General features: G+C 39.2%; 2 protein-coding genes across 3 annotated transcripts in view; one reads left to right on the top strand and one right to left on the bottom strand.

Annotated features, from left to right (window-relative positions):
• pvalb6 (parvalbumin 6) overlaps positions 1-8332 on the top strand; it is a 43996-nt gene extending 35664 nt beyond the window's left edge. The window contains exons 2-5 of one of the 2 annotated variants that reach the window (XM_029438545.1): positions 5010-5075; positions 5859-5991; positions 6163-6272; positions 7637-8332. In XM_029438545.1, coding sequence (XP_029294405.1) covers positions 5015-5075; positions 5859-5991; positions 6163-6272; positions 7637-7662 — 330 coding nt within the window. In that variant the 5' untranslated portion in view covers positions 5010-5014 and the 3' untranslated portion in view covers positions 7663-8332. The remainder of the gene's footprint in view (positions 1-5009; positions 5076-5858; positions 5992-6162; positions 6273-7636) is intronic. The other variant, XM_029438546.1, reaches the window with a different exon arrangement.
• A 1638-nt stretch (positions 8333-9970) lies between these two features.
• On the bottom strand, positions 9971-27746 carry baiap2l2a (BAR/IMD domain containing adaptor protein 2 like 2a). The gene is made up of 14 exons (XM_029438521.1): positions 27693-27746; positions 27215-27290; positions 24759-24845; positions 21432-21493; positions 21255-21326; positions 20009-20089; positions 19753-19884; positions 18541-18654; positions 17273-17342; positions 16262-16454; positions 13685-13750; positions 12567-12744; positions 10485-10525; positions 9971-10066 (listed from the first exon to the last, which is right to left on the bottom strand). Exons 1-14 carry the CDS (start codon positions 27744-27746, stop codon positions 9985-9987), a joined length of 1308 nt encoding a protein of 435 aa, XP_029294381.1. The 3' UTR covers positions 9971-9984.

Raw genomic sequence — 27746 nt, 5'->3', positions numbered from 1 at the left:
AAATGCGTTTGATCGACTACTATATAAAGGGACATATAAAAGCCCACTTGTAAAAATACACAACAGAAAGATTAGAAAATGCTCCATATCAAAAAATCCAGAGTTTGAGCTGAAGCTTTGTTTAAATCGTTGTTTTGCATTGAGATTTCAGAGCAGGCGGTACATCTTACCATGCAAATGTTGATTTCTTTTGAGTTTAACGAGAAGTAAACAACGCACCTGGGGACAGGGTGTCAACACTGCCGAGACAGTGATGTCAAGAGTAAAGAGAAAAGAAATTGCATGAATTCAAGTCGAACCATTTTATACAGCAAAGATGGTGGTTGTAGAAAAGAGCAACAGCTACACAATGAGTGCACCCAGCAGTGCAGTACACTGGGTCAATACACAGATCACTACTTACATTGAGATGGGGATTGCTTTCAAAAGTATTGCTGCTTAAAGAAATTAAAGAACATTATAGGAGGTCACAGCCTTCAGTTACAAAACTATGTTTGAAGACTACATTTTCTTTCCTACAGAAGATACATACTATATACAGTACATACATGTGTATATATATATATATATATATATATATATATATATATATATATATATATATATACTATATACTGCATATCTATAGAGTCATGTAAACAAACCTTCGGGGCTTGAAACATGAAAGCTAATAAACATCAGAATAAGAAACCAGAACCAAGTCTCTAAGGTTTTACTGCCCACATTACTGGCACTATCATATTAACAATCTAAAAGATATTGATTTTGTAGACTTATAATGTTTCTTTATTCTTTTATATCCATCCAAGGTGTGCTGTATGATCCCTCATGTTATATCAACACAGTCAAACCACACTGTTCTGTAATTCTCACACTTTGGGAAGTAAGGCGTAATTTATTAAACAACATCATTTGTGTATATTTTCTTTTTCTTGCCAAGAAAAGTTTGGCACATAACCTCTCATAAAGTACCTATGTGTAATTTTTTACACTTCAGTTCTGTACAGATAAAACATAAAATTATTAACTAGAAGCTGTAGAGGGGCTGATAAGCAGAGTTTGTGACCGTTGTAAAGCCTCTCCAGACGAGCTGTTCCCAACCGTTTCCAGTCTTTATGCTCAGCTAAGCCAATGGGCTGCTAGCGTTAGCATCATCATTTACTGGAGTGGTAAACTTATTCCTGTTTAACTCTCAGCAAGAAAGGAAATAAATGTTTTTGATGCCAAACTATTCCTATAACAGGAAGATATACTATGCAAATTAAAGCCTTTTGACATTTTGCTGTCGATGCCTCAATATGTGTTTAAAGCGGCTTGAAATCGCTTATAATAAGTGTATTACATAGTAAAAGTAGCTCATAGTGCTGAACTTACAGAAAATGATCACCCACATTTGGAGCTCCAATTAGTTTTATAAACCTTTGTTGTGCGTTTCAACTCTTTGTTTAGCTGTCGGGCCCAACACCTTACTGTTTTGATTCACTCTCACAGCTTCATTTTCTGCAGTTTAGATTAACATAAAAAGCTCTAAAAACTCGACACTGCACTCCTTGCTCAGTACCCAGCAGCAGACAGACACCCTTTTTGTGACCAGCTGGTGAATATATTGAAGCATCCATTCATTATGTGGACAGAAACACAACTCGATATCAATGATAATGTTTGACTGCTGGATGTGTAAACCAGCAACTGTTTGCTAAGAATCAAGATGATGATATGTCCGTGTTGTGTTCACAACTTGTTTTCACTAACCCCAAGTGGCCAACAAAACAGATTTAGCACAGGTTGAACTAGTTACAAAGCATTTCAAATAGTAACGGACTAAGATCAACAATCTGCAGATACACGCAGCAGCTCAGCACAACCACGTTTGGTCTTTGTATCCTTTCCTTTAAATAAATCAATGGTGCTTACTTTATACAGTTCCACTGGCAGCACATTGACTGAAATATCTCGGTAAATCAATCTTCTCCTCCTCATTTCACGGATGAATTGTTTCTTTTCCCCCACCGACATCTGTGGTAAAGGTCAGGGAAGGAGGTTGTGCTTTTAAAAGGATAAAAGATTGGATATGTGGCTACACACGTTAAGCAGAGTTCCATATTGATCTGTGTGCGCAGCAGTAAGTTACCGAACTAGATAACACTAGTGATGTGTCCTTTCGTGTAGAGGCATCGAAGCGTGTGTTGACTAATCGCGGAAGATTTTTGTGAAGCGCGTATCGAGGCTTGTGTTGATGACGTATGTGATGACGTTTGAAGCCTCGCGAACCTGCCGTACCACGTGACTGATTCAGGAACTGGTTCGCGGGTTTGGCGTGCCATTCAAAATATAAGGGGAGCGAACTAGTGATTGCGAGATGAAGCTTCATGAAGCATTGAAGCTTTCCATCCAATTGGTTCGCTCATGGGCCGAAGCTTCATGGTGCTTCATTTGCTCTACTGCGCCATCAAGTGGACAATAAATGTAAAACCGGCGAAGTGCAAGGCTGCAGTGGATGTAAAGTATCTTCGCCCTGAAGATTCTTTGACGCACACATATAAGACTGAATATAATGTTCTATTTAAAAATAAAGATTGATGTTATTACGTGTTATTGAGAAGAGAGTGCCTGGAAATAAACAGACACCATATTAATAAGTCCATCATTTATGTATTGGCATCACAAACATCATTCATTCATTTATTAAATTCAAAGCTTCACACACCAAAGCTGTAATCGCTCTGCCGGTTTGACATTTATTGTCCACTTAATGGCGCAGTAGAGCAAATGAAGCACCATGAAGCTTCGGCCCATGAGCGAACCAATTGGATGGAAAGCTTCAATGCTTCATGAAGCTTCATCTCGCCATTACTAGATAACACCACACCTCGGAAGAAGCTCATACATCACTGAAGCTGAGCGTGACACCAATGGAAGAAACTACTTCTAACGGTGGTAAACCTGATTTATCGGTTAGCAGTTTATATCAAAAACACTTAAAGATTTAGCCATGGGATAGATTTCATGCTTTTTACTAACAATGGACATATTAACTATATTTGATGTTATGTCTTGTATCCAACAAATATGATTATTTTCACTATGGGAGCCCTCTCAGGTCAGTAACCGATGATTTCCCCACACTCTAGTAAATATTTCACACTGATTTCAAATGGAACCCACGTGAATAATATTGTTTATGTATTTTAGCCTCAAAGGCAGCCAATAAAAGCATTGCGGCAGACTTGTTGGACTGCATGAGGCGTAATGCAGCAAAACACTGTTGCATGAGTGATCTGTAACGTAAAAAAACAAAACGAGAAGGACATAGCGGCGATATTGGCCAGCTCAGCATTATGTGCCGCACCGAGGGAACATAGTGATGATGATGGTGCAAGGATGATGGTGATACACTATCATTACTGTGACCTTACCATGAGACTTGTCAGTCCTGCGTGCTCTGCATCAACATCAGAGATTAAAGGTTGAGAGATGTTTTACATATTCTACAGTGAGATGCAGTAAGCTGCCCTCATAAACAGACAGGTGTGTATCCTTTTTGTGTATTTGTGTCCATGAGCTCTGGGGCTCACGGCAGGTAGTAATTTAAGCTTGGAGAATAGCTGTTTACAGTAAGTTCTCCTTCAAAGGATCCCAATAGCCTTGAAAAGCCAGACCACATCTCACAAGTTCGCATTTCTTGTTTCCGTGTCTCTGGGGATGTCTGTCAGTGCACCACTTTGTTCCACACTGAAATATCTCACCCCGGTTTCTTTTTATGCTCCATTTTTCCGCCGTTTTAATCACACAAATCTCTCGCTGGCTATATGTTGTGAAAATGTTAAAGTTATCTATAATGATTGCTCCTCAGTGTCACTATGAACTTCTTGAATTCACTATATACACACCGCATCGGCCTCTTGAAGACAGATTGGTTGTGTCCTCTGCGGACAGGACAACTGGTTCTGAGTACATTGGCAACCAAATATAAGTTTGGAGTTGGTTGAAAGAACTTGATGCTCCAGTAATACTTATGTGCCAATGATGATGCGCTTTTGATGTGGATTTCTATTCTTGTCAATGCAAGATTTTAGTCTGGAAAACATCCATTGAGAAACCGGTGAACCTGGCAGCTGTACCACGCAGCCGGCTATTTATATGAAGATGTGACTCGCTGTACATGAAACCGTGGAACCTGTTGAATGAGTGGAGAGGCTGAAGGGCCTAATTTCTACTCAAATGTATTCAGAAGGGCACTCTAAGTTCAGTGTCAATCATCTGTCATACAACCTGCTTGAAATAATGTCAGTCCCAAGCAGATCCCTATTAAGGCTTTGCCAGTACACAACGAGCATCCTCTAATCCACATGTCACTCACTGCTCATCGCCCGTAGATTCTCTTTGTCTTTGCCTTTCTCCGTGTTCAGTGTAAAGTGTATACCCGCGGTATATGTGTGATGGCAACAGTAAAAGTCGGGAGAAGGTGACAACTTCATATGCGGCGATCGGGTTCGGTCACACACGTGGAGTAAGTGCCGGACTCACCTTTCATAGTGTGAGGTTCTCCATCTGGAGTGGGCTGACAACCCAGCAGCTGAAGACCTGTTAAACCCCTGCTGACTCTCTGCCCTGCTTGTCATCTGCTCAATGATATCATGGAAAATACTGATATGGACTTCATTTTGACGATACTATGTCCCATAACACCACAACTAAACCTCCTTTCACTCCTTCTCTCAACTCCTGTCCTGCTCCGGTATCGTATCATCGCTCTCCACCTCCGGCACATCTCCTTCCCCTCTCTTCCTTTGTCACTCCTCCTCCGCTGTCACAAATTCATTCTGTCATTCATCACCTCATTCTCACATGTTCTGGTTTCCTGCTCCATTTCTAGGGTGTCACCGGTGTAATACGAGAATGTCTCCAAGTTCTCTCTCTGCTCTCTGGCGACTTTGTTTTTAACCTTGTCCCCCTCTCTGTCCTTCTCTTCCTTCTCCGTCTCCTGCTACTCTCTTTTATTTTAACAGCCAAGATGGCAATGAGCAGCATCCTCAGCGCTGATGACATCAAGAAAGCTCTAGATGCATTTGCAGGTAAAAGCAATTATCACGAGCAGCAGTGACGGATGCACGTTGTAATACGTTCACAGCTTTATATAATTTAAGATGTAGATTGTGTTTTCCGTTTTCTCAGCACCATAATCTTTAGCTCCTACTCTTCCACTTTGTTTGGAGACAAACGGAAGCAAATAGATTTTCAAGCTCTGTGATTGGATATTTCTTGCAGAATTGCATCTTGGGAGTTGTAACTTCTACCTCAGTATTTTTATACAGCAGATTGTACCTCCGACTTTTTGTTAAATATTGTATTTTCAAACAATGTTGTTAATCTTTTGTACAAATACACTGACAAAAGTGATACTAATTCATAATATTTATTTTTATTTTACATATGTGGATAGTAATGTATTTGCATGTGTATATCGTAAACTGACAGAAACAGACGGGTCCTCTGGCGAACACATGTTCTCAATCACACTGAAGGCTTATGACACTTATATTTTTCCTTTGGGCTTCATTACCCAGATGAACACAACATAAGCAACTTTCAGCAACTTTTAGAGCAGTTTCATAACTGACTGCATAATTTATGAGTATGCAACCTCACTGTATCCATGTGTGGGATTCCAAGCCCATTATCTTTTGGTCTCCGAAAATTTGGCTTTATAACACTCGAAAAAGCTTTTTAATGCAAAAAGTCAACGTATTTGTGGAACATTTAGAAGTGCTTACAAAGTACTGACATATTGCGTGTGTGTGTGTGTGTGTGTGTGTGTGTGTGTGTGTGTGTGTGTGTGTGTGTGTGTGTGTGTGTAGTTGCTGACTCCTTTAATCATAGGAAGTTTTTTGAGATTGTGGGTCTGAGGGCCAAGTCTTCTGACGAAGTGAAAAAGGTCTTCTTGGTGCTGGACGCCGACAACAGCGGCTACATAGAGGAAGAGGAGCTCAAGTGAGACACACATACACACACACACACACACACACACACACACACATACACACACACGCAAACACACACACACACACACAAACCCAAAAGATTTTGACAAATGATTTTGCTGCAGATCAAATATTACAGTTCTGTGACATGTATCCGTTCTGCTTTTCTGTCCCTGGCTAGGTTCGTCCTGAAGGGTTTCGCCTCAAATGGCAGGGACCTGACAGACAAGGAAACCAAAGAATTTTTAAGAGCAGCCGACAAGGATGGCGACGGCAAGATTGGAATCGATGGTAAGCATCAACTTGTATTATCGGGAGTGTCATGGGGTCAAACAAACAGACACCAAGCAAAACAAAAGTAGAAAGAAAGTCACACACACAAACACACAGGCAGATTGTCTTCCTTTCCTGCAGTGTGTGATTTGCAGTTTCACTAGAGCAGGGGTCTTCAACGATTTTCGGGCCAAGGACCCCCAAACTGGTGTAGCGTGGTGCAGGAACCCCCTACTGTATATATTGTATAGAAGAGGCTTGAAGAGGTCTGTGTCTCTGACTGTAGGTGTGTGTCGCCGCCCTTTGCGAAGTACAGCGGAGGAGGGAATGTGAATGGCAAAACAAAAAACATTTAATTTTTTTAATTGCTTTATCTACAAACAATTTTGCAACCCCCCCTGCAGTACCTCCGCGGAGGTCTAGTTTGACTTTTATTGATGAATGTTGGCTGAATGTAGATTGCAAAGTCAAAAACAGCTAAGAGATAGACGCTAAGTAAAACCTAAATGTGTCAGGTACCTTGGTGCAGCTAATGACATCACTGTTCAACTGACATTGTCCTAATCTTTCAAACGTATCTGAACCACAAAGCATGTCGAATTTTAAGCAATCATAATATGTTGAAAGTTGCTCAGACACTCACTTATAACACAAACAGATACAAAATGAACACAATTTCTTTGCATAATTCGGCACATTAGGGGACTTTCCAAAAATGATTTGGGTTTGGAGCGATGTTTTCTCAAATCAAAACATAAAAAATGGAATTGGCAATTACCAAAATGATGGTAAACATAACAAGTGGTGAATTCTTTCCACCGCAGCTGCTCTCTGTTTTTGAACCAATAGCTACTAACACCTTATCACCTGAATAAGCTAAGGGGACACTGGCAGCAGCAGCAGCATTGTAATGTTTCTCCCATCAGTAGAACAGGTTGGGTTGTGCCCCACATGCATTATATTATAGGTTAAAGTGGCAATAGACACACTTTTTTTTTTTACTTATCATTATGAAGTAAATGTTGATTGCACACCATCTGCGTTACAATTGGTTCCCCATAAACCTCACTTTCAATATACAATTCTGTCTGGCCCAGATTTAAGGCCCAGAAGACGATAGCGCTTGAGTTGTGAAGGTGATACAATATTCTCCGTGGTATAACCTTCCATTCTTTCCTTTCACAGTAAAATAAAAAAAATGAAAGACCTTCCCTTGCGTTCCAAAGCATAAAGAATGTATAACCTTAGTCTTTTTGTAACTTTTTAGATTGATAGTGAGGCTGGACATGATGTGAACTTGACACCGTTTTTACTCTGATGGATCTTCGAATATAGCGAGAAAACATCTCATCCTGGCAACCTTTGTTTGTTGTCTCTTGCAGAGTTTGCCGCCCTGGTGAAAGAGTAAACAGTCGCCCAGTGTGACCGACTAGCACTCCAAGATCACCTTCCAACCACCGCTACATCCCGACACCCACTCGCCCCTCCTCCCTCCCCTGCACCACCCCCTCCCTGACTCCCAGCCCACCAGACTGCAGCCAATTCCTGCTCCACACTTCCTCAACCTCTCCCCCACTGCTGTCTTTGCTAAGTGCAATGCTGCACTATAGGAAGTAAACTGTGGTGTGTCTCCCCACCCATCTCCTTAAATGTCCCCACAGCTACAGTCATCCTATTTATTTTATCCTTTTTATACAAACTGTTCTTGTTTCTGTTTCTGTATAGATATTAAACATGCCTGCAAGAATAAACCTCACATTTTAAAGCATAAAGTAGATATTTAAAGAAAATAGAGATTATAAGAGAAAGACCCTAATGTCCTTCTGTATTTCTGACTTCCTCTCACTTTCCCTCTTTCTTTCTCCCCTCTCCTGTTTTTCTCTTCTCTTTGTCGATGTAACTCCTGCCACTGTTCCCTTCCTGCATTCGCTCCCCTCTCTCCCTCCCTTCCACCCCGTCACCCCATCTATCTATCTATCCGTCCCTTTCTCCTCTGGTAATGAGCTGTTGTAAAACATACCAAAAGAAGAAAGCGGTCAAGCTGTGAAAGAATGAAATAAAATGAGAAAAAAAACAAAGCCTTGAGATCGCTGACTCACTGTTAATTCCCTCCTTTGATGTGACGCTCTTATCTGATTCCCTGCTCTCAATCCAACTCTCCTTCTTCCCTGACGTTCTCTCTTTCATGTCACTTTTATTAAGCAGAACAAGTGAAGCACATCTTGACAGCGACCTAATAATGTATAAAGCGATGACTTAAAGAAGGTTACAAACTACCCTTCGGTCTCATTCGTTAGCGTTCATTAGCACTGGCTGTGTTGTCAGTGGCAGGAGAGAAAGAAAGTGCATAAAGACAAACTGTGCACAGTTACAGATCACTGAGGAGCATCTTCCTGCAGTCCAAATTGCATTATGAATGTACTTTCACTGAAAGAGAAAAAAGGAGGCTGGGGCCACATTATTCCACTTGCCAACAAGTCTTGAGGAGTGCTGTGCTAGTTTAGAACCATGCTGTCAAGCCATTAGCAGAATTGGATTCACACTGAGGTTCAATTTGGGTTAAGTATCCCCAGCGGAGGACCCAAACCGGCAATCCTGATCTTCTTTAGTAGGCCATTTTACTGCCTGAGCAAATAAACACAGATCTGAAGCTTAGAGGCTATCACTTAAAAGAAAAGCATTTCAGTGCAGCGCAGGCAAGCACTAGTGTCATTCATAAGAAGGATGACTAAAAGTGGGTTTTTTAACTGAACTTTGTAGTTTATTTAGTTGTCGATATGAAATGTTATACAAATACTAAATATTTGAAATCAAGAGGTCACAAAATGAGGATCATATTATAGATCAATATTATACCAACCGTGAAAGAAATGCCACCTGCTGAGAAAGTGAGACCCAGTGGCTAAAGTAATTATATGATGCTATAAAGATGGTATTACATTATCCATGACTGCATTGCATTTTTCATCACATTTCTGACTCGGACTACATTTTTGTCCTTTTTGTCTTACAATATATTACATTTTCTGCCAGAGGTAACATTTCCATTTTCTACAAGCCATTTTCCAAAGTAAATTAGTAATGGAATTAATATGTATAAATGGATTGAATTTGGTGGACCATGTAGAGAAAAATGGTGGAAATGCAATACAATGGCAATAAAAACACAAAACCTAAAACAATACTATTTATCATCCACTCCTGAGCTATACATGATATATATCTCAGCGCTGATTCCTAACATCAACTGTACACTAATAACACATCATAGACTGTAATCATTTATTTCCAAATGGACAATATCAAATTCATTCACATGTCATCTCTTCAGTGCCAATAAACCAGAGAATGAATGATGATTTAAAATAAATGCACATATTAGTTAATGTTACATAAACACATTTGATTCATTCTTACTATTGTACAAAATTTAAAACCAGAGCCAACAAGGATACAACCATTATAGCCTAAAAAAGCTTTGAAGTTGTTGGTTTACCAAGATCTAAAAATATATATCTCAACAGTCCTTGTGCGAAACCCAAGAATTATAAAACATTTATACATTTTTCTTACTTTCTCCAGCAAACAGAGTGTTGTTTGAAAAAAACTGACAACACAGCCACAACTCCAAATCCACTTACTCACTTTCAACCAAATATTCTTTGTTGTTGCCAAGCTAAAAAAATGAACCGTCAGGCTCAAGAATAGCTTTTGTTTCAGGGTTAAGATGTCATCGTCGATATACACGCGGGGCCGATCTGTCATCGGTGGACGTGGGCTTCAGCTTAACTGTGGCAAATGGGTTGGTACCCCTTCAAAATAAAAAAGGAGAGAGGGAAATAGATGTTGGAGGTGGAAAAAAAAGACAGCGACAGAGTGGTGGAAAGCAATATCATAAAATAGCATCTTTGAGCCGAACAGTAATGGTTATAACAAGAGAAATGAGAACTTTGTTTCACACCGTAGAAGCGTCATCTAGCAAACTGTTCATCTGAAGTGAGAGTCATTGTCAAATGGCTGTAAGTGAAATGGTTTCAGTACTAGACTGCACTTCAAACTCTAATGGAAGAAAATAAATGCTGTGCCATTTAGATCACTGGCCTCATCTGTTGTTCTCTCATTTAATGGGTTCAGGATATACTTCAAAAATATCATCATTTTCTGTACAGCATTGAGTGCCATTTAAAGATTTTACAACTTGAGAGAGAGCCACAGGTACATTAATCTTACCTTGGGAAGAGTCCTGGTTGTGATTCATGTGGTTTTGATCTCTGCAGAAATAATATGATAAAGGTAGGGTGAGAGAAAGCTAATCCAAACCGAAAGATGTAAACACATGCACTAATGGAGGCTCAACCCCTCGCTCTTCTGCTTTCAGTCCTTTTTTCAACAAGCTGCTCATTAATGTGTTGTCGTCCCCCCAAACACAAACACACACACACACACACACACACACACACACTTCAGTGTCCAGTTGTCGCACACTGCTAAATCCCATTTTTACAGTAGATGTGGACAAAGGGAGAAACGATCAGAGACCATGCAGAGACATCAAGAACAATGCCTCAACGTCCCAATGAAAAAAAGAGTAAATAGTAGTAGTGCTTGGACCAATGACTTAATATTTGGGGTCATTCTGAGCGAATGCGATTTAAATATCTGACTTATTGTCCCTTTAACGCACAATATGTTATTTTCTGCCACTAGGTGTTTCGGTTAATCAAAACAATAACAAAACACGTAGTATGTTGGCGTCTCATCATGGGAGTTCACCATTGGCGTCATTGCAGTCAGTTTCGCGTGGTTGTGATTCCTTTAGTGTTCATCTTTCAGAAGGTTTTTACTTCGAGCCTAATTATCATCAGAGGTTTCCTCTTCTCCAAAACAAATGGACCAGGTGATTATAGCTGGTAAAAACACTGAATAAAGCAGTATCATGGTAAAAATCAGTGTTTCCCCGGCAGACACAGGACATGTGCTGAGCTTGTGTCTCTGATAGCTTAAGATCCAGATGTCCGATGACTAAAATTCTTCATCCGGTCAAACGACTAAGATCTGAAAAGTGTAGGGTAAAGATTTGGCTTAAAACTGGATAAAAAGTCAATTTAGGCCAGCTTCTGGAAGACAATCACAACACTGACGAAGGTGCAAAGAGGATGTGACGCCATTACAGGCAACAGGACTTCGATTAAAATGATAGATTTCTACATTATTACATGGGTCTACTACTTTTTTGACATTTAATGCAGACATGTTACATGTTATATCTTTAAATATACCAATCCATTGTTGGAATATTGGTGGAATACGATTAGCATAAATATCAATGATTTTTCATAAAACTAAATATCACAGTTTAGGAGGGCCATTTATTACCTTGATCTCTCTGCATGTCCCTGCAACAGAAATGCTATTCAAACCTCAGTGTGTTTGAATAGAAAAGACATTTGCAGTATTGTCACACTGCAGCACCTTAAAAGTTATGTACCAGACCTTTTCAGTCTTCAAATTAGTCTTCAGTCTAATAGTCTCAAATTACAGCATGCCAAAACAAGAACCCACACACACACACACACACACACGCACACGCACACGCACACACACACGCACACAACCTCCTCGCTCATACACCATCAGCAGCTGGAGCTTCCTCCGTGCATCCACCAGAAAGAGGGCTGAGGAGCCATTGAGAACAGCACCCTGCCGCAGTGCCTCTGCTGGACAGACTGGCAAATACCATCAAAGATTTACATGCTCTCAGAGCTATCCCATAACATTTCACTCTTTGATAACGAAGCAAGAATCAATGCGGTACAGTAAAACAATTTTGAAGGGATTATAATTTGTAATTAATGGCTTTATAAATGGATAAAGAATAATTAGAAATGCTATATCATTAAAGCCAATAATAATAGCAACTTTCGGGTTGGCAGTTAGTAAAAACCTCAATTATCTCAGCACAAAAATCAATTTATTAACATTTTATCAACATTAGACACGATGGATTAAAACCCTTTATTAATGACTTATTAACTTTGTTTTATTAGAAAGTAAGAAACCCATGAGTATTTATAAATGGAAAACCAACTTTTCAAACTATTAATAGGAGAAGATAAACATCAACCAACAGGATTTTCCACAAGTTGTTCTTATTAACAACCATTAAAAACATTAATATAGGATTTATTAACCATTGATAAAGCCATAAATTACAACGTATTAAGATTTTATAGAAGTTTCCTTGGTGGAAATGTCTTTTAAAAAGGCTGCAGGAGAAGAAAAATGCAATTTATGTTGAAAAAAAGTATGTACCTTGTATTCTGAATAAGACTCGCCCCTTTTGCCAGAAGTCGGTGTGAATGGTTGCATCTCATGCTGTTTATTTGAAGATTGAGGTGGTGGAGGTGGAGCGGCCGGAGCTCCGCCGTGGCTGCTGCTTCCTGGTTGGTTGAGCAGCTTGCTCATGATGCTGCTGCTTTGGAGAGAGGAGCTAAAGAAATTACAAAAAAAAGTGATTTTTCCACTTTCTTTTTGAAATGCTTATTGTCCTTCATACTATATTACAATATTAGATTTAAACACAGAAAATAGGTAATAAAGCATGTTTTGTTGTTTTTTGAAGAATGTGAGATTTCATGTCAAATTCATATGTTCAGCACATTTCAACATTAACTTTCACATGTCAGGCCTTTAGCTGTGCATGTGTCCACAGTGACTGAGCAGAGTTCTAGTTTAAAACCTCTCACTCGCTTCCCTCACAGCAATGGGTCACCCAAATACGTCAGATAGTTCATGTTATTTTTTCGAGCTTCGTGGTGACCCTATTTTCAAATTGTTGCGCCCATAAAACAATAAGCTTGGGGGAGCTGAAAAATATATCCTGTATCAGGTTCAGAAGGCACACATTATGAATAAGCTTTTGGTTTAATGTCTTTCAATCCATTCTTAATGGCTGCACATAAGGAACTTATTATTTTTTCAATTAGCACAGACATTTCTTGGGACTGTGGGAGATAAAACATACAAACATGACCCAGAACACTGCGAGACCAATATTCAAGACAAGTGGCATTGTTAAAAATACTCCACTTCAAATATCACAACGCAACAGCAAATTCTAGTAAATTCATCAGGAACAGTAACATGGGAGCAGCTGTAGTTCTGTTTGTAGTTCTCTAAGAGATGTAAACTGTATAGTATTTTACTTAATTTAATTTTTGTCCACTTGCGTCATGTAATCATGACTAGTATGGTTTGCTATGGTAACAACAGCAGCCTAACCATTCATAGAAAATATACAATGAATCCCACCAGTAAAGTAATGAATAGTTTATTCAAAAGATTATCAGTAATCTGTTAGACTGAGGACATTAAAGTAATGTTCGACATTACATGTCATGCACATTGAATGGATTTTATTGGATGTTTACCCATAGCTGGTTGTCTTTGGAGGATCATCCACTGCTTCCACATAGTCGGCTGGAAACCATCCCTGACTGAAAAAAAAGAGTTCAAAAGTACAGGTGACGTTAGTGCATTAATGTTAATGTCATGAAGAATGTTAATCTAAAATAATTATTAAAGACGAATACACTTGTTAATACAGTTCAAATGGTGCTGCTGTTTGTAGCTGTCGGCCGGTCACTGTAGTCCAGACTGAAATATCACAACAACTGCAGGATGGATTGCCCTGACATTTTCCAAAGTCATTCATGGTTCCCAGGGATGAATCCTAATTTGGTGATCTGATCAAAATGTGTCTAATACTTAAAATTATGAAGAAACAGATGCAAAACTAATTACATTTGCGTCAACCTCAGCTGCAGTTTGTGTTTATCGTTTAAAAGCAAATGTTAGCACGCTAACACGCTAAACTAAGGTGGTAAACCATGGCCGTCTTAAGAGAACTGGACGTTGGCTCAACGTTGGAGGCGGGAGACGGTTAATTACTATGGAAGTTGATCAGTGGCGCATTAAGCCAAAATGTCTTGACTGACGAGACATTTTAGTGTTTGTCCTGGGGAAAAACTATCTGCTGATTTACAGACATCTCTTTCCTAATGTAAGTCAATGGGAAAAGGTCTTTTCGGGCCTGATGGGATCATGTGATGGACCCGGAAGTTGTAATTCCACGGTTTAGCCACTACAAACATTGGCTTCAAAGCCTTACGTTGTTTCTGGGGACTTGTGGTAAACATAGAAAACATTATGCTAAACTTTAGCAAGTCAGCATTGTCATTGTAAACATGTTAGCATACTAATGTTAGCAATTAAACATGGAATCGGAGTTTCGGGCTTCCGGTGTAATCGCAATGCATGCTGGTGTGGCGGGCGTAGAAAAGTGATCACCAACTCTACAAGGGCCGCCATATTGGATTTCTTCTCTACGTGTTTACATTGTATTTAGCTTATTCTTCAAGTGTGTTGTAAACAACCCTACTACTCTACAATGAGTTCTGAACTCCTTTCTGATGATGAGGTTCAGATGTGGAAAGTCGAAGCTTTGAAAGTATTTTGCCGTAAGCGGAATTTAAAGGTTTCAGAAACAAAACCCGAGCTTATTGCCAGGGTGTTTGCTGCATCAGAGACGGGCATTGAGGAGCAACCAACAGCTAACGAAAGAATTTAAATCACAGAAAAAGAAAAGACTAAGCTTTTGGTTATGCCGAGTGGCATTTCAGTGCCTGATCCCTTGACATTGCAGGATGGCCGGGTCAATGAAAACAACAGCATGACTTCTTGGCCGCCGATATACCTCAGCGATATAACATTATTTTTAATGTCTGACCACCCAGGGAACGATGTTGAGTTTCATAAACAAACTTTGAACGAATACAAAGAAGGCAAAGCATTTAGACTGTTTGACTCTGGCTGGTTGAAACAAATATCTTTCCGTCCTCTCGCAGATTCTGAGTATAGCTTTTTGAAAGCAAAATGTTCTCATTCAATGAAAATCTCCCATACGCCACATTCGGCATGGATCTGCACAGTCAAGAAAACTGGCAATATCATAAGTGCTTATTGCAGTTGTGTTGCAGGGTAAGCTATTATAAATATATACTTAACTTGTGTTTGTTAATTATTATAAAGCTCAATATATAGAAAGTACATTTGTCAATATATAAATCAAGTAGATAGACTACATACCCCAGGTCGAGTTCAGGATCAGGGAATTCATTTGTTGGTTTTCCTTGCATGAAATGCTTACTGCAAATCCGCGAAGATTTCTTGGGCTCCCAAGACTTCCCATTGTAATCCTGTCTCTTTACAGCTTTGGTCCATGCTAGCCTTCTATCATTGTTCTTTAGTAATGTTGGAAATGGAAATACTTCGAATGGGGTCTTGCAGTCGCAATTTTTCATCAAACGAGTGCAATCGTGAAGCTCACAATGAGATTCTGCCCATTTATTTAGCTTTCTCCCACTGTTTGAACATCCTTTCACCACACAATTTCGGTGTCCAAATCCCATAACTAGAAGAGCGATGATTACATACTAAAAACTAGCCAAATACAATGTAAACACGCGGAGAAGAAATCCAATATGGCGGCCCTTGTAGAGTTGGTGCTCACTTTTCTAGGCTTGCCACACCAGCATGCTTTGCGATTCCACCGGAAGCCCGAAACTCCAATTCCATGTATCTCAAAGCACTTAGTGATTAAGTGCAACCTCATAGAGCTGCTAGTATGATTTTTCAATTCATGTTTTTATTTTTATTTTCTGTTCTTTTAGCCTTTAACGTGTAAGTCCCTCACTTCTAAAATGTAAAATACACCACTTCGGTTAACAAGCTGATTTTTCCTTAGGAAAAGGGACATGTGTCGAGAACAATAAATGTAAAAATGTTTGTCAACAGACAAACTAAATGGTATCAGTGTGAAACAGAAAGTAGGCTACTATAGTATATATGTTAGTTAATCAACATTCATTTGAACAATGAGTAAAGACAGTGATCAAACAAGACAGACAGATGCCTCCACACTCATACCACACACACACGTCTCTCACCGTGAACTGTTTTCAGCACGTCCATACAGCCAGCCGTTCCTCGACTGTTGGACCTGCACAGTAATCATCTCTCCCTTGGAGAAGGGCAGCAGGGTGGGGTTGGAGCCACTAGGCTGGTGGGCCACTCGGGCCACCCAGGCCCTTGTGGATCTTCCTCCAGTAGAGCGAGAAATGGTTCCCTGGGGAGACGGCGCTGGAGAGATGACGAATGAAACACTTAGGTGCAGATAGAAGGTTTGTTAAAGCACGAGTTAGATAATAAACCAACTTTAATGGCAAAGAAGGATCTCTGGTGAAATGATTAATTAAAAAATATAAGCGGCTAGGATTTCTTTTTTTAATTATGGACCTGGAATTCATAACTCAGACGGTTAGCAGACTACTTAATATCTTACTTTATGCATAATTGTTTTCGCTTGGATGACAGAAGGTGCAATTTATTGAATTATACCAAAGAGAGTGGCAATGTTTTCGTGCCAACCAGCCTGCTGCATGCAATGTTTCAGAAGGGCAAAAGTTGAATTTAAGGAGAAGTGCTATTTAATATTCTGGAGATTGTTTATTGACCGTTTTGATACATCATTACTTTATCTATTTCCACTCTAGATAAGCAAGCCAAGTAATTAGACAGACTTTCTGCACAGGAACGTACAAATGAGGAGCCATGCAAGTGTGTGATGTGCAAAATTATGAAGAGGGAAAGAAAGATGGACGAGAGAGAAACAGAGATAAAAGGCTTAGAGAGTGATAAAGAGTGAAGGCAAAATGAGCACTAGCAGAGGCATTATGGGCTGCAAATGATTTAAAGACGACAATGAATATTACTCAAATACTTTTGGGATAAACCTTACATGAAATATGGAGCACCAAAGTGAAATCTGAATATTTTGATGATATCGTTGTTAGGAGTTTTGAGCACTTGAACAGCTAGAATGGTTGACAGTTTATAGTTCAAACATGGTGTCAGTAAAGTTACTCAAAATAAATAGAGGTTTTGAATGAAGCCCTCACCCCTTGATGGTATTTTGCCGATGCGCAGCTCCTCTCTGCTCTTCCTCATGTCCTCATCCTCCATCCCCACCTGTACATCAATCACATACACGGGTACAAACAACTTGAATGTCAGTTATCCGTTGTAAAGTTAATATATCTTGTAAACTCCAGGAAGTACTGCGATCATCCTTTTACAACGATTAACTAGACTTAATGATCAGTCGATTGACGGAAAGATATTTGCTAACTTTTTTAATAACTGATTAATCATTAGAGACATTTTTTCAGCCTCTCAAATATGGAGATTTCCTGCTTTTCTCTGTTTTATATCATATTAAACTGAACATCTTTGTGTTTTGCACTGACAAAATGAGACATTTAAAGGCATCACATTGGACTTTGAGACATTTTTCACAATTTTCTGACATTTCATAGACCAAAGATTACATTTATGAAATAATTGTTAGTTGCAGGCCTAATGTATATCATGTATATCATATATCACAACTCAAATATCTGTCTCATGCGGCTCATAGGCTTCTCTCTGTTATAAGCAAAGGATAAATCCCACGTTGAACCAAAACAAACACAGAATCCATGTTAATCCTCCGATTGTTATTACAGTAGGATGTGGGATCTGCGGGGTTCGTTGGCACGTCACCTTGCAATGAGGAACAGACTGAAACTGACAGGGTTTATCTCAGGGGCGTCTCTGTTGTTTACTTGAATGGTAATTTCAGCGTTCATACAAAGAACCATATCGTTTCAGTTTGTGAATTATGCTGTGTTAATCCCACTGTTTTGAGATGTAGAGTTTTACTTAATTCATACTCTACTCAAAGAGTGTTTGTGTTTGGACAGAAAAATACTTATAGCCTAATCACAATCACATATTTGTTTATTTCATGCCAGACAATCTGTAATCTCTATCCTTCAATTCCAGCTACAGGTTTAATCCTCCAACAGGAAATTGATGGATTTGAAATTAAATCCGGCTCCAACCAGCAGAGGGCACCCTTGTTACAGAAATGTTATTGCAACAGTTCACGGGTTTCCCTATAACACAATGTCAGTGCGAAGGTATTATTCATTTATTTGTTGCACAAATTCTGACACTTCAAAAATCCATCTCATGAAATATTTGTCCAGATCTTCCCTTAAAACAGGTTTATATCTCACACCAACAGCATATTTGCTTTGAGTTTTAAGAGATTCAAATGTAAGCCAGCTCCGACGCCGCTTGAATTATTCAGTAAACACGACAGATTTCTATAAACTGAACTCACAGAGTTGTCCGCATAAGTGGGTCGTCTGGCCTCGGGTTCTCTGGTCTCAGGTCTTCTGGTGGCGTCCACATCCTTCGTCCAGGCCTTAGCTGTCTGCTGGAGGGAACCTCCTGTCTGCCACACAACACACACAAACACACACACATGTATAACAAATAAAAGAAGCTCATGTTACAGCCTTTTGTTGATACTCATTTGGTGCAAGAATGTATGTTCAGTGCTGCACCACGAGAGACATCAGCACTAATCCACAAACAGTGGCCTGCTATGTTATTGCTTGAATGTGAGTGTGTTGTTGTTGTTGTTGTTGTTGTTGCCATAAAACATGTCATCAGTGTGCAATTTATATTAGACTGCCAACAAACAATTATGGAAGCTCATTTAAATTAGTAAAGAAAAGTAACACATTTTGAAATTTTATTGAACTATTTTTAACTTTTTATCTTATAGTTTTGACTATTTATGTCATCTTTTTGACTGACACAAAACTTGCACTTAGTAAATAAAAATTCTGACCTTTTATCTTATTCATTTTTTGTTTGAATTTTGACTTTTTAATCTTATAATTTTGATTTATTATCTCATAAGTGTGGCAGAACTTCTACTTAGTTGGTCCAAATATTTGATTTAGTATCTCAAAATGTTTATATTTTATCTACATTTGTCATGACTCACTTTTCATCTATTTTTTCTAGGTAGAAATTGATGTTTTAAAAATTATGTTAAGTATTAAGGTTTTTGGGGCCACTTATTTTGGTTGGAAAGCTGCTATTTAGTACAGAGAGTTAAGAACACACGTGTCTGTCCTCCTGAACCACTGATACTGGTCTCAAAGGGCTTTGTGACACCATTATCATGATGACTAAGGTTGGGTTGAATGTACAAAAGGTGCCAATCACAGTTTAACTGGGTACAAAGAGTGATGTCATAAAAAACCCAGAGTTCAAACATCAGTGGCATCAGTCCTGCTAAGGAAACTGAATGTGTAACTACTGTTCTGTGGATGAATCTCGTTCTAAAGGAGGGGGATTTCCCAACGGGGACACATAAAATCTCACATAATCATTACACATTATTGTGAATTGCTGTCATTGCCTTTCTGACATCCCATACAATGAGTTGTAAGACAAATCCGACCTATTTGGCACCTGTAGTCAATAAGCCAAAACAAACCATGAAATATTGAGATGCTATTTGAAGTAAGTCGTGTACCTTATTCATGAGGTGGGCGATGGATTGTATCAGGCCGCAGTGTTTCTCAGACAGGAAGCGGTACCTCCTCTCCTCCTCCTTTACAGCTTTGCTGTGGCTCTCCCTGAGGAACTGCACATACTCACTACAATCCTGAGGAAACATCACATTGACAGTAAGCTACAAATATATATACTCTACAAGGACACATTCCTACATTGTACAGCGGCGCTGAATTGTTTTGCTCCAGGGTACAGAAATAGAGAATGAGAGAAACCTGGTTGGCTCCTCTCCTCGGCTGTCTCTCCAGAGCTGCTGCCTGGTTGTGGACTTCCATCTCATACTGCTTCCTACTATCCTGTATGGGAGAGAATTCATATTGAGTCTGTGTGAAGTCATTTCAGTCATCCAGGTAACAATGAGCAATCCAGAGGAAATTAAAATGAAGATGTTTTCCCATTCATTCTAATGGTGTCTTCACTTCTAATGACAGATTTGACCATTATACCCCGCAGTTATTCATTGTTCATTACTTTCTAGGAACAATTTTGAGAGAACAGCTTGTCATTCTGTAAGAATCCCTTTTGACCTTGTTGTAAATAAGTACATTTGTTACGTAAGTACATTACGTACGTATTGTAAATTAAGTATATTACGTAAATTAATTTCCGTACGTATATTAAAATGAGTCAAAGGGGACTTTTTGTTTCACATGGGGCATTAACTGGGGGAAAGTCCCATGTTTATTTGACCCATCCATCCACCATCCCGACCTACTCGCCATGCGGACTTTAAATACAATCGTATTTCTCATACCATCCATCCATCCATCGTCTACCACTTATCCGGGATCGGGTCGCGGGGGCAGCAGCTCCAGTAAGGAACCCCAATCTTCCCTTCTCCGGGCCACATCCTCCAGCTCCGACTGGGGGATCCTGAGGCGTTCCCAGGCCAGTGAGGAGATATAATCTCTCCACCGAGTCCTGGGTCTTCCCCGGGGTCTCCTCCCAGCTGGACGTGCCTGGAACACCTCCCTAGGGAGGCGCCCAGGTGGCATCCTTACTAGATGCCCGAACCACCTCAACTGGCTCCTTTCAACGTAAAGGAGCAGCGGCTCTACTCCGAGTCTCTCACGGATGGCTGAGCTTCTCACCCTATCTCTAAGGGAGACGCCAGCCACCCGTCTGAGAAAACACATTTCGGCCGCTTGTACCCGTGATCTCGTTCTTTCGGTCATGACCCAGCCTTCATGACCATAGGTCATGAGGGTAGGAACGAAGATCGACCGGTATATTGAGAGCTTTGCCTTCTGGCTCAGCTCTCTTTTCGTCACAACGGTGCGGTAAAGTGACTGTAATACCGCCCCCGCTGCTCCGACTCTCCGGCCAATCTCTCGCTCCATCGTCCCCTCACTCGCGAACAAGACCCCGAGGTACTTGAACTCCTTCACTTGGGGTAATGGGGTATTTCTGATACGTCAAAAACAAACATATTATATATATTCAGGAAACCGGGCTTCTCACTGATATGTAATCTCTGTCCAGTCTAATGTTGTTGCCCATCTCCTGAAGAACCTCCACACTGAACCAGCGGAACTGGAAAGAAACAAAATCATGTTAATCACGTGAGAAAATGGAGTAGGCTATGATCACACTCAAAAGTTGTGATGGACAGAAAAGTGTAGAGTTTGTGTCACTTACTACTCCATCCAGCTCCATGGTGAGTCTTCTTTGACTCTCAGAGATCTGACTCAGGACATCTCCTAAACACAATACATTATTATTATTATCATTATTATTATTATTATTATTATTATTATTATTATTATTATTATTATTATGACTTAATATATTACTAGAAAACAATAAAATATAATCTTTCCCCTTTGTTAATTTACACAATGATCGCAAGACTAATAAGAAATCAATAACTTAATCTCCTAAACACACTCCCATATACAGTGCAAACTCTCTCCCACACACACACACACACACACACACACACACACACGCACACACGCACACACACACACACACACACACACGCACACACACACACACACACACACACACCTACACACACACACACTGGAGGCTGGTACATCAGAGCTGCTCTTTCTGCCTGAGCGTCTGAGGACAGGACACACACTCGTATCACATGGGCACACACGGGTAAGTGCATGCTTCAGCCTGATCTGAAATGTCATGTCTCTATATATATACACACACACACACACACACACACACACACACACACACACACACACACACACACAAGCTGAACGTTAGCTATGGCATGCAGGTGCGGTTTAAAATAAGATAAGATGTACTTTATTGTCTCACAGGGATCATCTCCTCAGTCACAATAAGGTGGTGAGAATGATTTCAGAGTGGTAAAGTGATTAGTCTTGATCTCTTTGTAATAAGACAAGAATGGTTAGAACCAGTAACACAGTTCTAACCATTCTTGGCTTATATGTTACACATTTTGTCAGATCTTTGACGAAGCAAATATTCCCTGGCATCTTGTATCTGCAGTATTATCTGTCGTAGAGGAAGTACCCGTCAATGTTTGAAAGACACAGAAGTTATTGCTTTTTCTAAGAAGTGTTTAGACAAAGTAAAAACCGTTTTCACTTATGAAAGTGACCATGAATTTTAAAACTAGACTATTTGTGTTTAATCTGCCCAATGTACAACTGCACAGCCATTAGCTATAAGCTAGCTAGCAACAGACATGTCTGTGTGTTTGTGTTCAGCTGAGCCTCTGACTGAAGTCAGGACTCACCAGAAACTCTGGTTCTTTCTTTTATTTGCCACCAGCCTCTCTACTCTTTCCCTTGGTCTCTGCACTCTTATGAAGCAGATTCACTTAGTGCTTTCCCAAATCCTCAAAGAATGGATGAAAAACATTCCTCGAGCTGCAGAATAAAATAAAAAAAGATTATTTCTTCTTTTCTAAGCTGCAACTCTCTTTCTTACTTCAGGTAGCATCTTTGTTTGGAATAGAAAACAGAGTTTCAACTTGGGAAACAGGTTAAAAATATTTGTTTTCATGCAGCAGACTGAATATCTTTTCATCCAGATGGTTAGAAGAATTATTATCTTCGCTGAATTATCTTTCAGGGAAACACATGCTTAGCAGTCAAGCGTAATGCTAATACCTAAGAGGCACAGACTGGGGCTATACCTGTAGTTTCTCTTTTATTACAGCTTTTTTTAAATGTTTGTGATTCGTTAATGTAGTTTTTCTGCTAGCAGTTTACTGCTAACAAAGCTAGCCACTATGCTAGCTGTCTAAGGCTAATTTACTGTTGGGCTAACTGTTCAGTATTTAGCTGTTTTTACTTTAACTCTTGTGGACTTATTGTTAATGTGTCACTAGTAATAATGTGTTTCTTCCTGGCATGTGTTAATGTTTCTGACCTATGATGATGTTTCTGACAAATAGTCTTTTGGCACTTTCACATTTGCCTCCATTAAATGGCCAACTGATGTCTTCAACCTTTATTGAAGTTGTGCTTAGATATATACATAGTGAGGGGTAGAAGAGAGACCTAAACATCTGATAAAAGCTCAAATTCATTTCCAAAGCAGTTTGAATATCAGGTTTTAGCATGTATTTCTTTTGTTTTTTTGTATAGCACCTTTCATACAAGTATTGCAGCCCAAAGTGCTTCACAGCAGAAACATAACAATTAGTACAAGGACAGAATAAGAGCATTTACAGTACAATAATCACAGTATAGATGCAAATGAGTCTGAAGTACCATTATAAAAATAGCAGAATTAAATAGTATGAAATAGCAGATAAAATAGCAGAAATTAAATAACCAGAATTAAAATAGTCTAAAATAACATTGGCACACCATTCTTGTAAATGTTTTAAACTATCAGAGCCATATTTTGAAAGCATGAGATCAACAATGGGCCCCTGTGGCCCTTCAACTGGTTGACTCCCTTTGCTACCCATTCCTGGTAGTCTTTGTATTTACGTTTACAGTGTCAACCTCTTTATTGACCTTTTAACGTATAAAACACAGACGTCTCTGTGAGTCCAGATTCTTTTGGCAAGATCTTGGTTAAAGCACGCTTCATAAACAAACCCCTGTTTGTTAAGTTTTATGAAACCTATCGGTTAAAGCCAGTTTTTCTCCAATATATTCTTTAATCTTTCACTTTTACACTAATTGTGTAAAGAACATGTAAACACATTTATCAGAGAAACTTCCTCTTTTTCCCGTGGTAACACAGTCTATCTGATCTCAAGTTTTTCAAAAATACACACTCTGAATGTTACCTTTACACATTCAATGTTAAACCAGTAATAATTCACCATTAAAAGGCTGTATAACAACATATTCTGGAGAATGTATGTTGGACTTGTTTAGTTTGACTTGACACTGGTCCTGAAATGCATGCTGGGATCCATTCCATCACCGAGGAAACAGAAGCGTTAGAGTTGACTAATGATCCAGTTTGGACAAAATCTACAACTCCAGCCATTAAACCTAACATGACTCCGTTCAGAGTGGCTGGGTTAAGTGAGCAGAGCACGGCCGGCTGCCTGTCATCGTCTATTATTCATGTTGCCTGCTGGCATCAGATACCTAATCTGCACAGACTCAAGCACACTCTGTGTTGCCCAATACAGAGCTTAGGGCACTGTTTGTTATAGATACTGTAAAATACAAAAACTTCTTACAGTACGTCTGACACACTTACACATCAAAGAGTATGCTAATAACACACACACATATACACACATGCACGCACATACACACGCTACACACGCACTGTGTCTTAGAAATTGTGAAAGTAGTTATAAAGTACCGCTAGAGGGTAAACTTTGGTCTTCATGCTACGCAAGAACAATGTTGAATTAGATTCATAAATGGCCATAAACACATCAAAGACAAAACTCTCACATCCTGGGTTGTAGATACAGAAATACCTTCTTCGTGTTTCCGCTCAGTAATGATGAAATTACACAAGCTAGCAGTGCATGAATGAGTGTTTCAAACATACCTAGGGAGTGTGAGGATATGGTGTGGAAAGCCTTGTCTCCAATCTTTGAAAGTGCACTGAAGTAGGCCTCACTTGTTACAGCAAGAGCTGAAATTCACACACAAACACAATCGTCATTTGAAATGCAAATGTATTAGTTGCAACTTAGTATTTCCCTGGCATAGAACGACTAAAGCAGAAAATGTTTCACTATCATTGTTATCACCAAATGACATAAATAACACGTCTATTTCTTAAGTCATTTTGTGTGGTGTCACTTTTTGCATTTCACTGTGGAAGTCAGGTAACGTTGTATAAAGAGTGAGAAAGTCTGTGTAAGGAAGAGGACGGGGTGGATGGATGGGTCAAACAAACACAAGACTTTCACCCAGGAGACGACTGTGTCCCGTGTGACACCAAAAGTCAACATCTGACTTATTGACATTGACTAACTTATATACGTAACTTAATTAAAGTAACAAACGTAGGCTAGCTACTTATATTGCACATTGTCTAAAGTCTTTATTTTGTCCCTTCTGTCTATATTTTGTATTGTTAAGTTTGTATATATTTGACGATTAGCACCTACGTACCACAGCAAATTCCTTGTAGGGAAACTTACATAGCAATAAATAAGATTCTGATTCTGATTTGAACCCAAACCAAGATCTTTTCCTAAACCTAACCAAATTGTTTTTTTGTTGAATTCACATCATTAACCAAGTGTTAAAAAAATCCATATGTGACTAGTTTGGAAGGAGAACGGGGTGTTAAATTACACAAGAAAAGCTTAAAATGTGAAGACATGACACACGAAATGTCATTAAAAGTGACTTGCTATTTATACGCCTTCCCATGAGATCATGTTATGCATTTTCATCACCTGCTATTGATATTGCTATATTTCTACTATAGGCTTGGCCTACTCCTCTACAGAGCCCGAATATAATAACATAATTAGTTTTGTAAAAAATCTTGAGACCAGAATCTGATTTCTTGACATCTTTTGAAAATGTTTAAAGTGTTTAATGATTTCAAAGAACAGCTAAAAACAAAACAAACAGTAGTGCTACATCCAGTTAAAGCTAACGGCTAGCCTTGGCTCAAGCTAAATGTATTTAGCCTAATACTTCCTGTAGCCATAACTGAATTATATATCTATTGATGAATTAACATCTTGGTGGTTTAGTTTGTTATCCCACACAGATAGCACAGCAGCACTCCAGTCATGTTGAATAAAAACAGCTAAACTAGTCCTGCTTAAAGCTAACTAGCCTAGCTTAGCCGAGCAGTGAATAGCAACTTAGGTTATAACTCGAGCGAATTCATGATTAGATTTGTTGTGGTTAGGCTTCTTTTAAATTACAAACTTTAATGTATTATACTGTAAATCAACTTATTATATTGATTAAAGGTCATTTTCAATAAATGGTAGATGAAAGCTACACAGTTTAGTCAGTCAGCCTGAAAACATTAAACACTTTTCAGCATTTCTGTCGTTACTACTTTCTGCCTTTGTAGGGCAGTATCATTTAAAAGTTTGACCCCAACTACATTTTCAGCCTGGTGTTGCCTTAGTAACTTGAGCACGCTATTCGATGTCGAAACTGAGGTTTTCTGGACTTTCAAATTGTAAATGTTAAAGAGTAAATGGACTACATTTATATAGTGCCTTTCTACCATACTGGACAAAACACACCGGACGTGAGTGAGAGCACGGAGGTGAGAATAATTTGTTTTTGAATAGATGGGGCTACAGCCAGTGCTAAGCAATCAAACACACACTCCCAGAGGATGTGAGACTTATAGAGCTCAACAGTGAAAATCTATGAGATGGTGCTTTGATAACAATGGATAGGGAGAGTCTGAGCAGCATCCAGTACCTATTTGAAAAATAGATTATTTTTAAATGTCTGAGGAGACATCAGTAGATTCTAAACACTCTAAGTTACATTTGTTCTTGGTCTTGGCTTGAGCTCATTATCATGTTATTTCTCTACCCTGGACACTAGGGAATTTATAGCCTCTGTGCAGGTAGCAATGGGAGACATAATGATCTGTATTTTATGTCTGCAGGGCTTTTGGTGCAGTGGTGCTATGAGTTGTTGATGATGTGGCATTAATGTTCTTGCATATATTAAACGCCTACTCTAATGTAGTATAATGTGAAAAAGCATTACACAGTATATCTGGTGAACAAATAGATTAGTCATAACAACCTCTACAGGCCGTGGTTACAGGCCCATAATTAAGGCTATAACAGCACAAGGATATTCCCAAAGCAATGGACTTTGGAATTAGGTCTAGTGAAATTAACAACTCCCATATTCCATGTAAAGCCATCAGGGTTTGTTTAATTTATTGCACTTATAAAGGTGCACAAATGAACTAAAAGTAAAGACTAAATTCTCACAAGCAGATTCACTTTCTTTCTTTCTTTCTTTCTTTCTTTCTTTCTTTCTGTTTTTCTGTCTTACCCTGGAAAGCTTGGACATAGCTGTTACCCAGTGAGACCAGTTTCTGTAGGCTTGGGTTGAACTCGTCGATCAAGCTCTGTTTGGGAAACACACGCACACACACAGGGCAAAGTTTCTGTTAATCTGTTTAAGGCATAGAAACGTTATAACCAACCATTCAATCTGTACTTATGAGCAAAAACTCTCCCTCCCAACACTGAAGCAGAGACAACCTCAGACTCAAGCAAAGAAAATACTTCTTGTATTTGAAACAGACTTTGTGAATTAACATCATGTTGCAGAAATTACATTAAAAAGCTTCACTCCTCTGTAACAAAGAAATGTTATATTCTCCAGAAACTGTCCAAGAGTGTCTTGAAAATAAATCTCAACACATGACAGGACACTCTTCCTCATTCGGTTATCTATTGCACCCGTTTATCTCACAGGTAAGTTTGTTGTCTAATTTGAGTCGCCACACAAAGTATCTGTTACTTACCGAGTAAATCCCTAAAGTGGAGCGATACAGCTGATCACTATTCATCCCTGACAT

The sequence above is a fragment of the Cottoperca gobio genome, chromosome 8, assembly GCF_900634415.1.
Source record: "Cottoperca gobio chromosome 8, fCotGob3.1, whole genome shotgun sequence".
Classification (NCBI taxonomy): domain Eukaryota; kingdom Metazoa; phylum Chordata; class Actinopteri; order Perciformes; family Bovichtidae; genus Cottoperca; species Cottoperca gobio.
This window is presented reverse-complemented; position numbering and strand designations above follow the sequence as displayed.

What these genes read in the sequence shown, in the direction of transcription:
- baiap2l2a (XM_029438521.1), bottom strand. Translation starts at nt 27,746, where the DNA reads ATGTCAGGGATGAATAGTGATCAGCTGTATCGCTCCACTTTAGGGATT. An exon ending in CATATCCTCACACTCCCTAG is followed by an intron (nt 21,494 to 24,758) that starts GTATGTTTGAAA and finishes TATTGTGTTTAG; the next exon opens with GAGATGTCCTGAGTCAGATC. An exon ending in AGTCTTATTCAGAATACAAG is followed by an intron (nt 10,526 to 12,566) that starts GTACATACTTTT and finishes TTATTTCTGCAG; the next exon opens with AGATCAAAACCACATGAATC.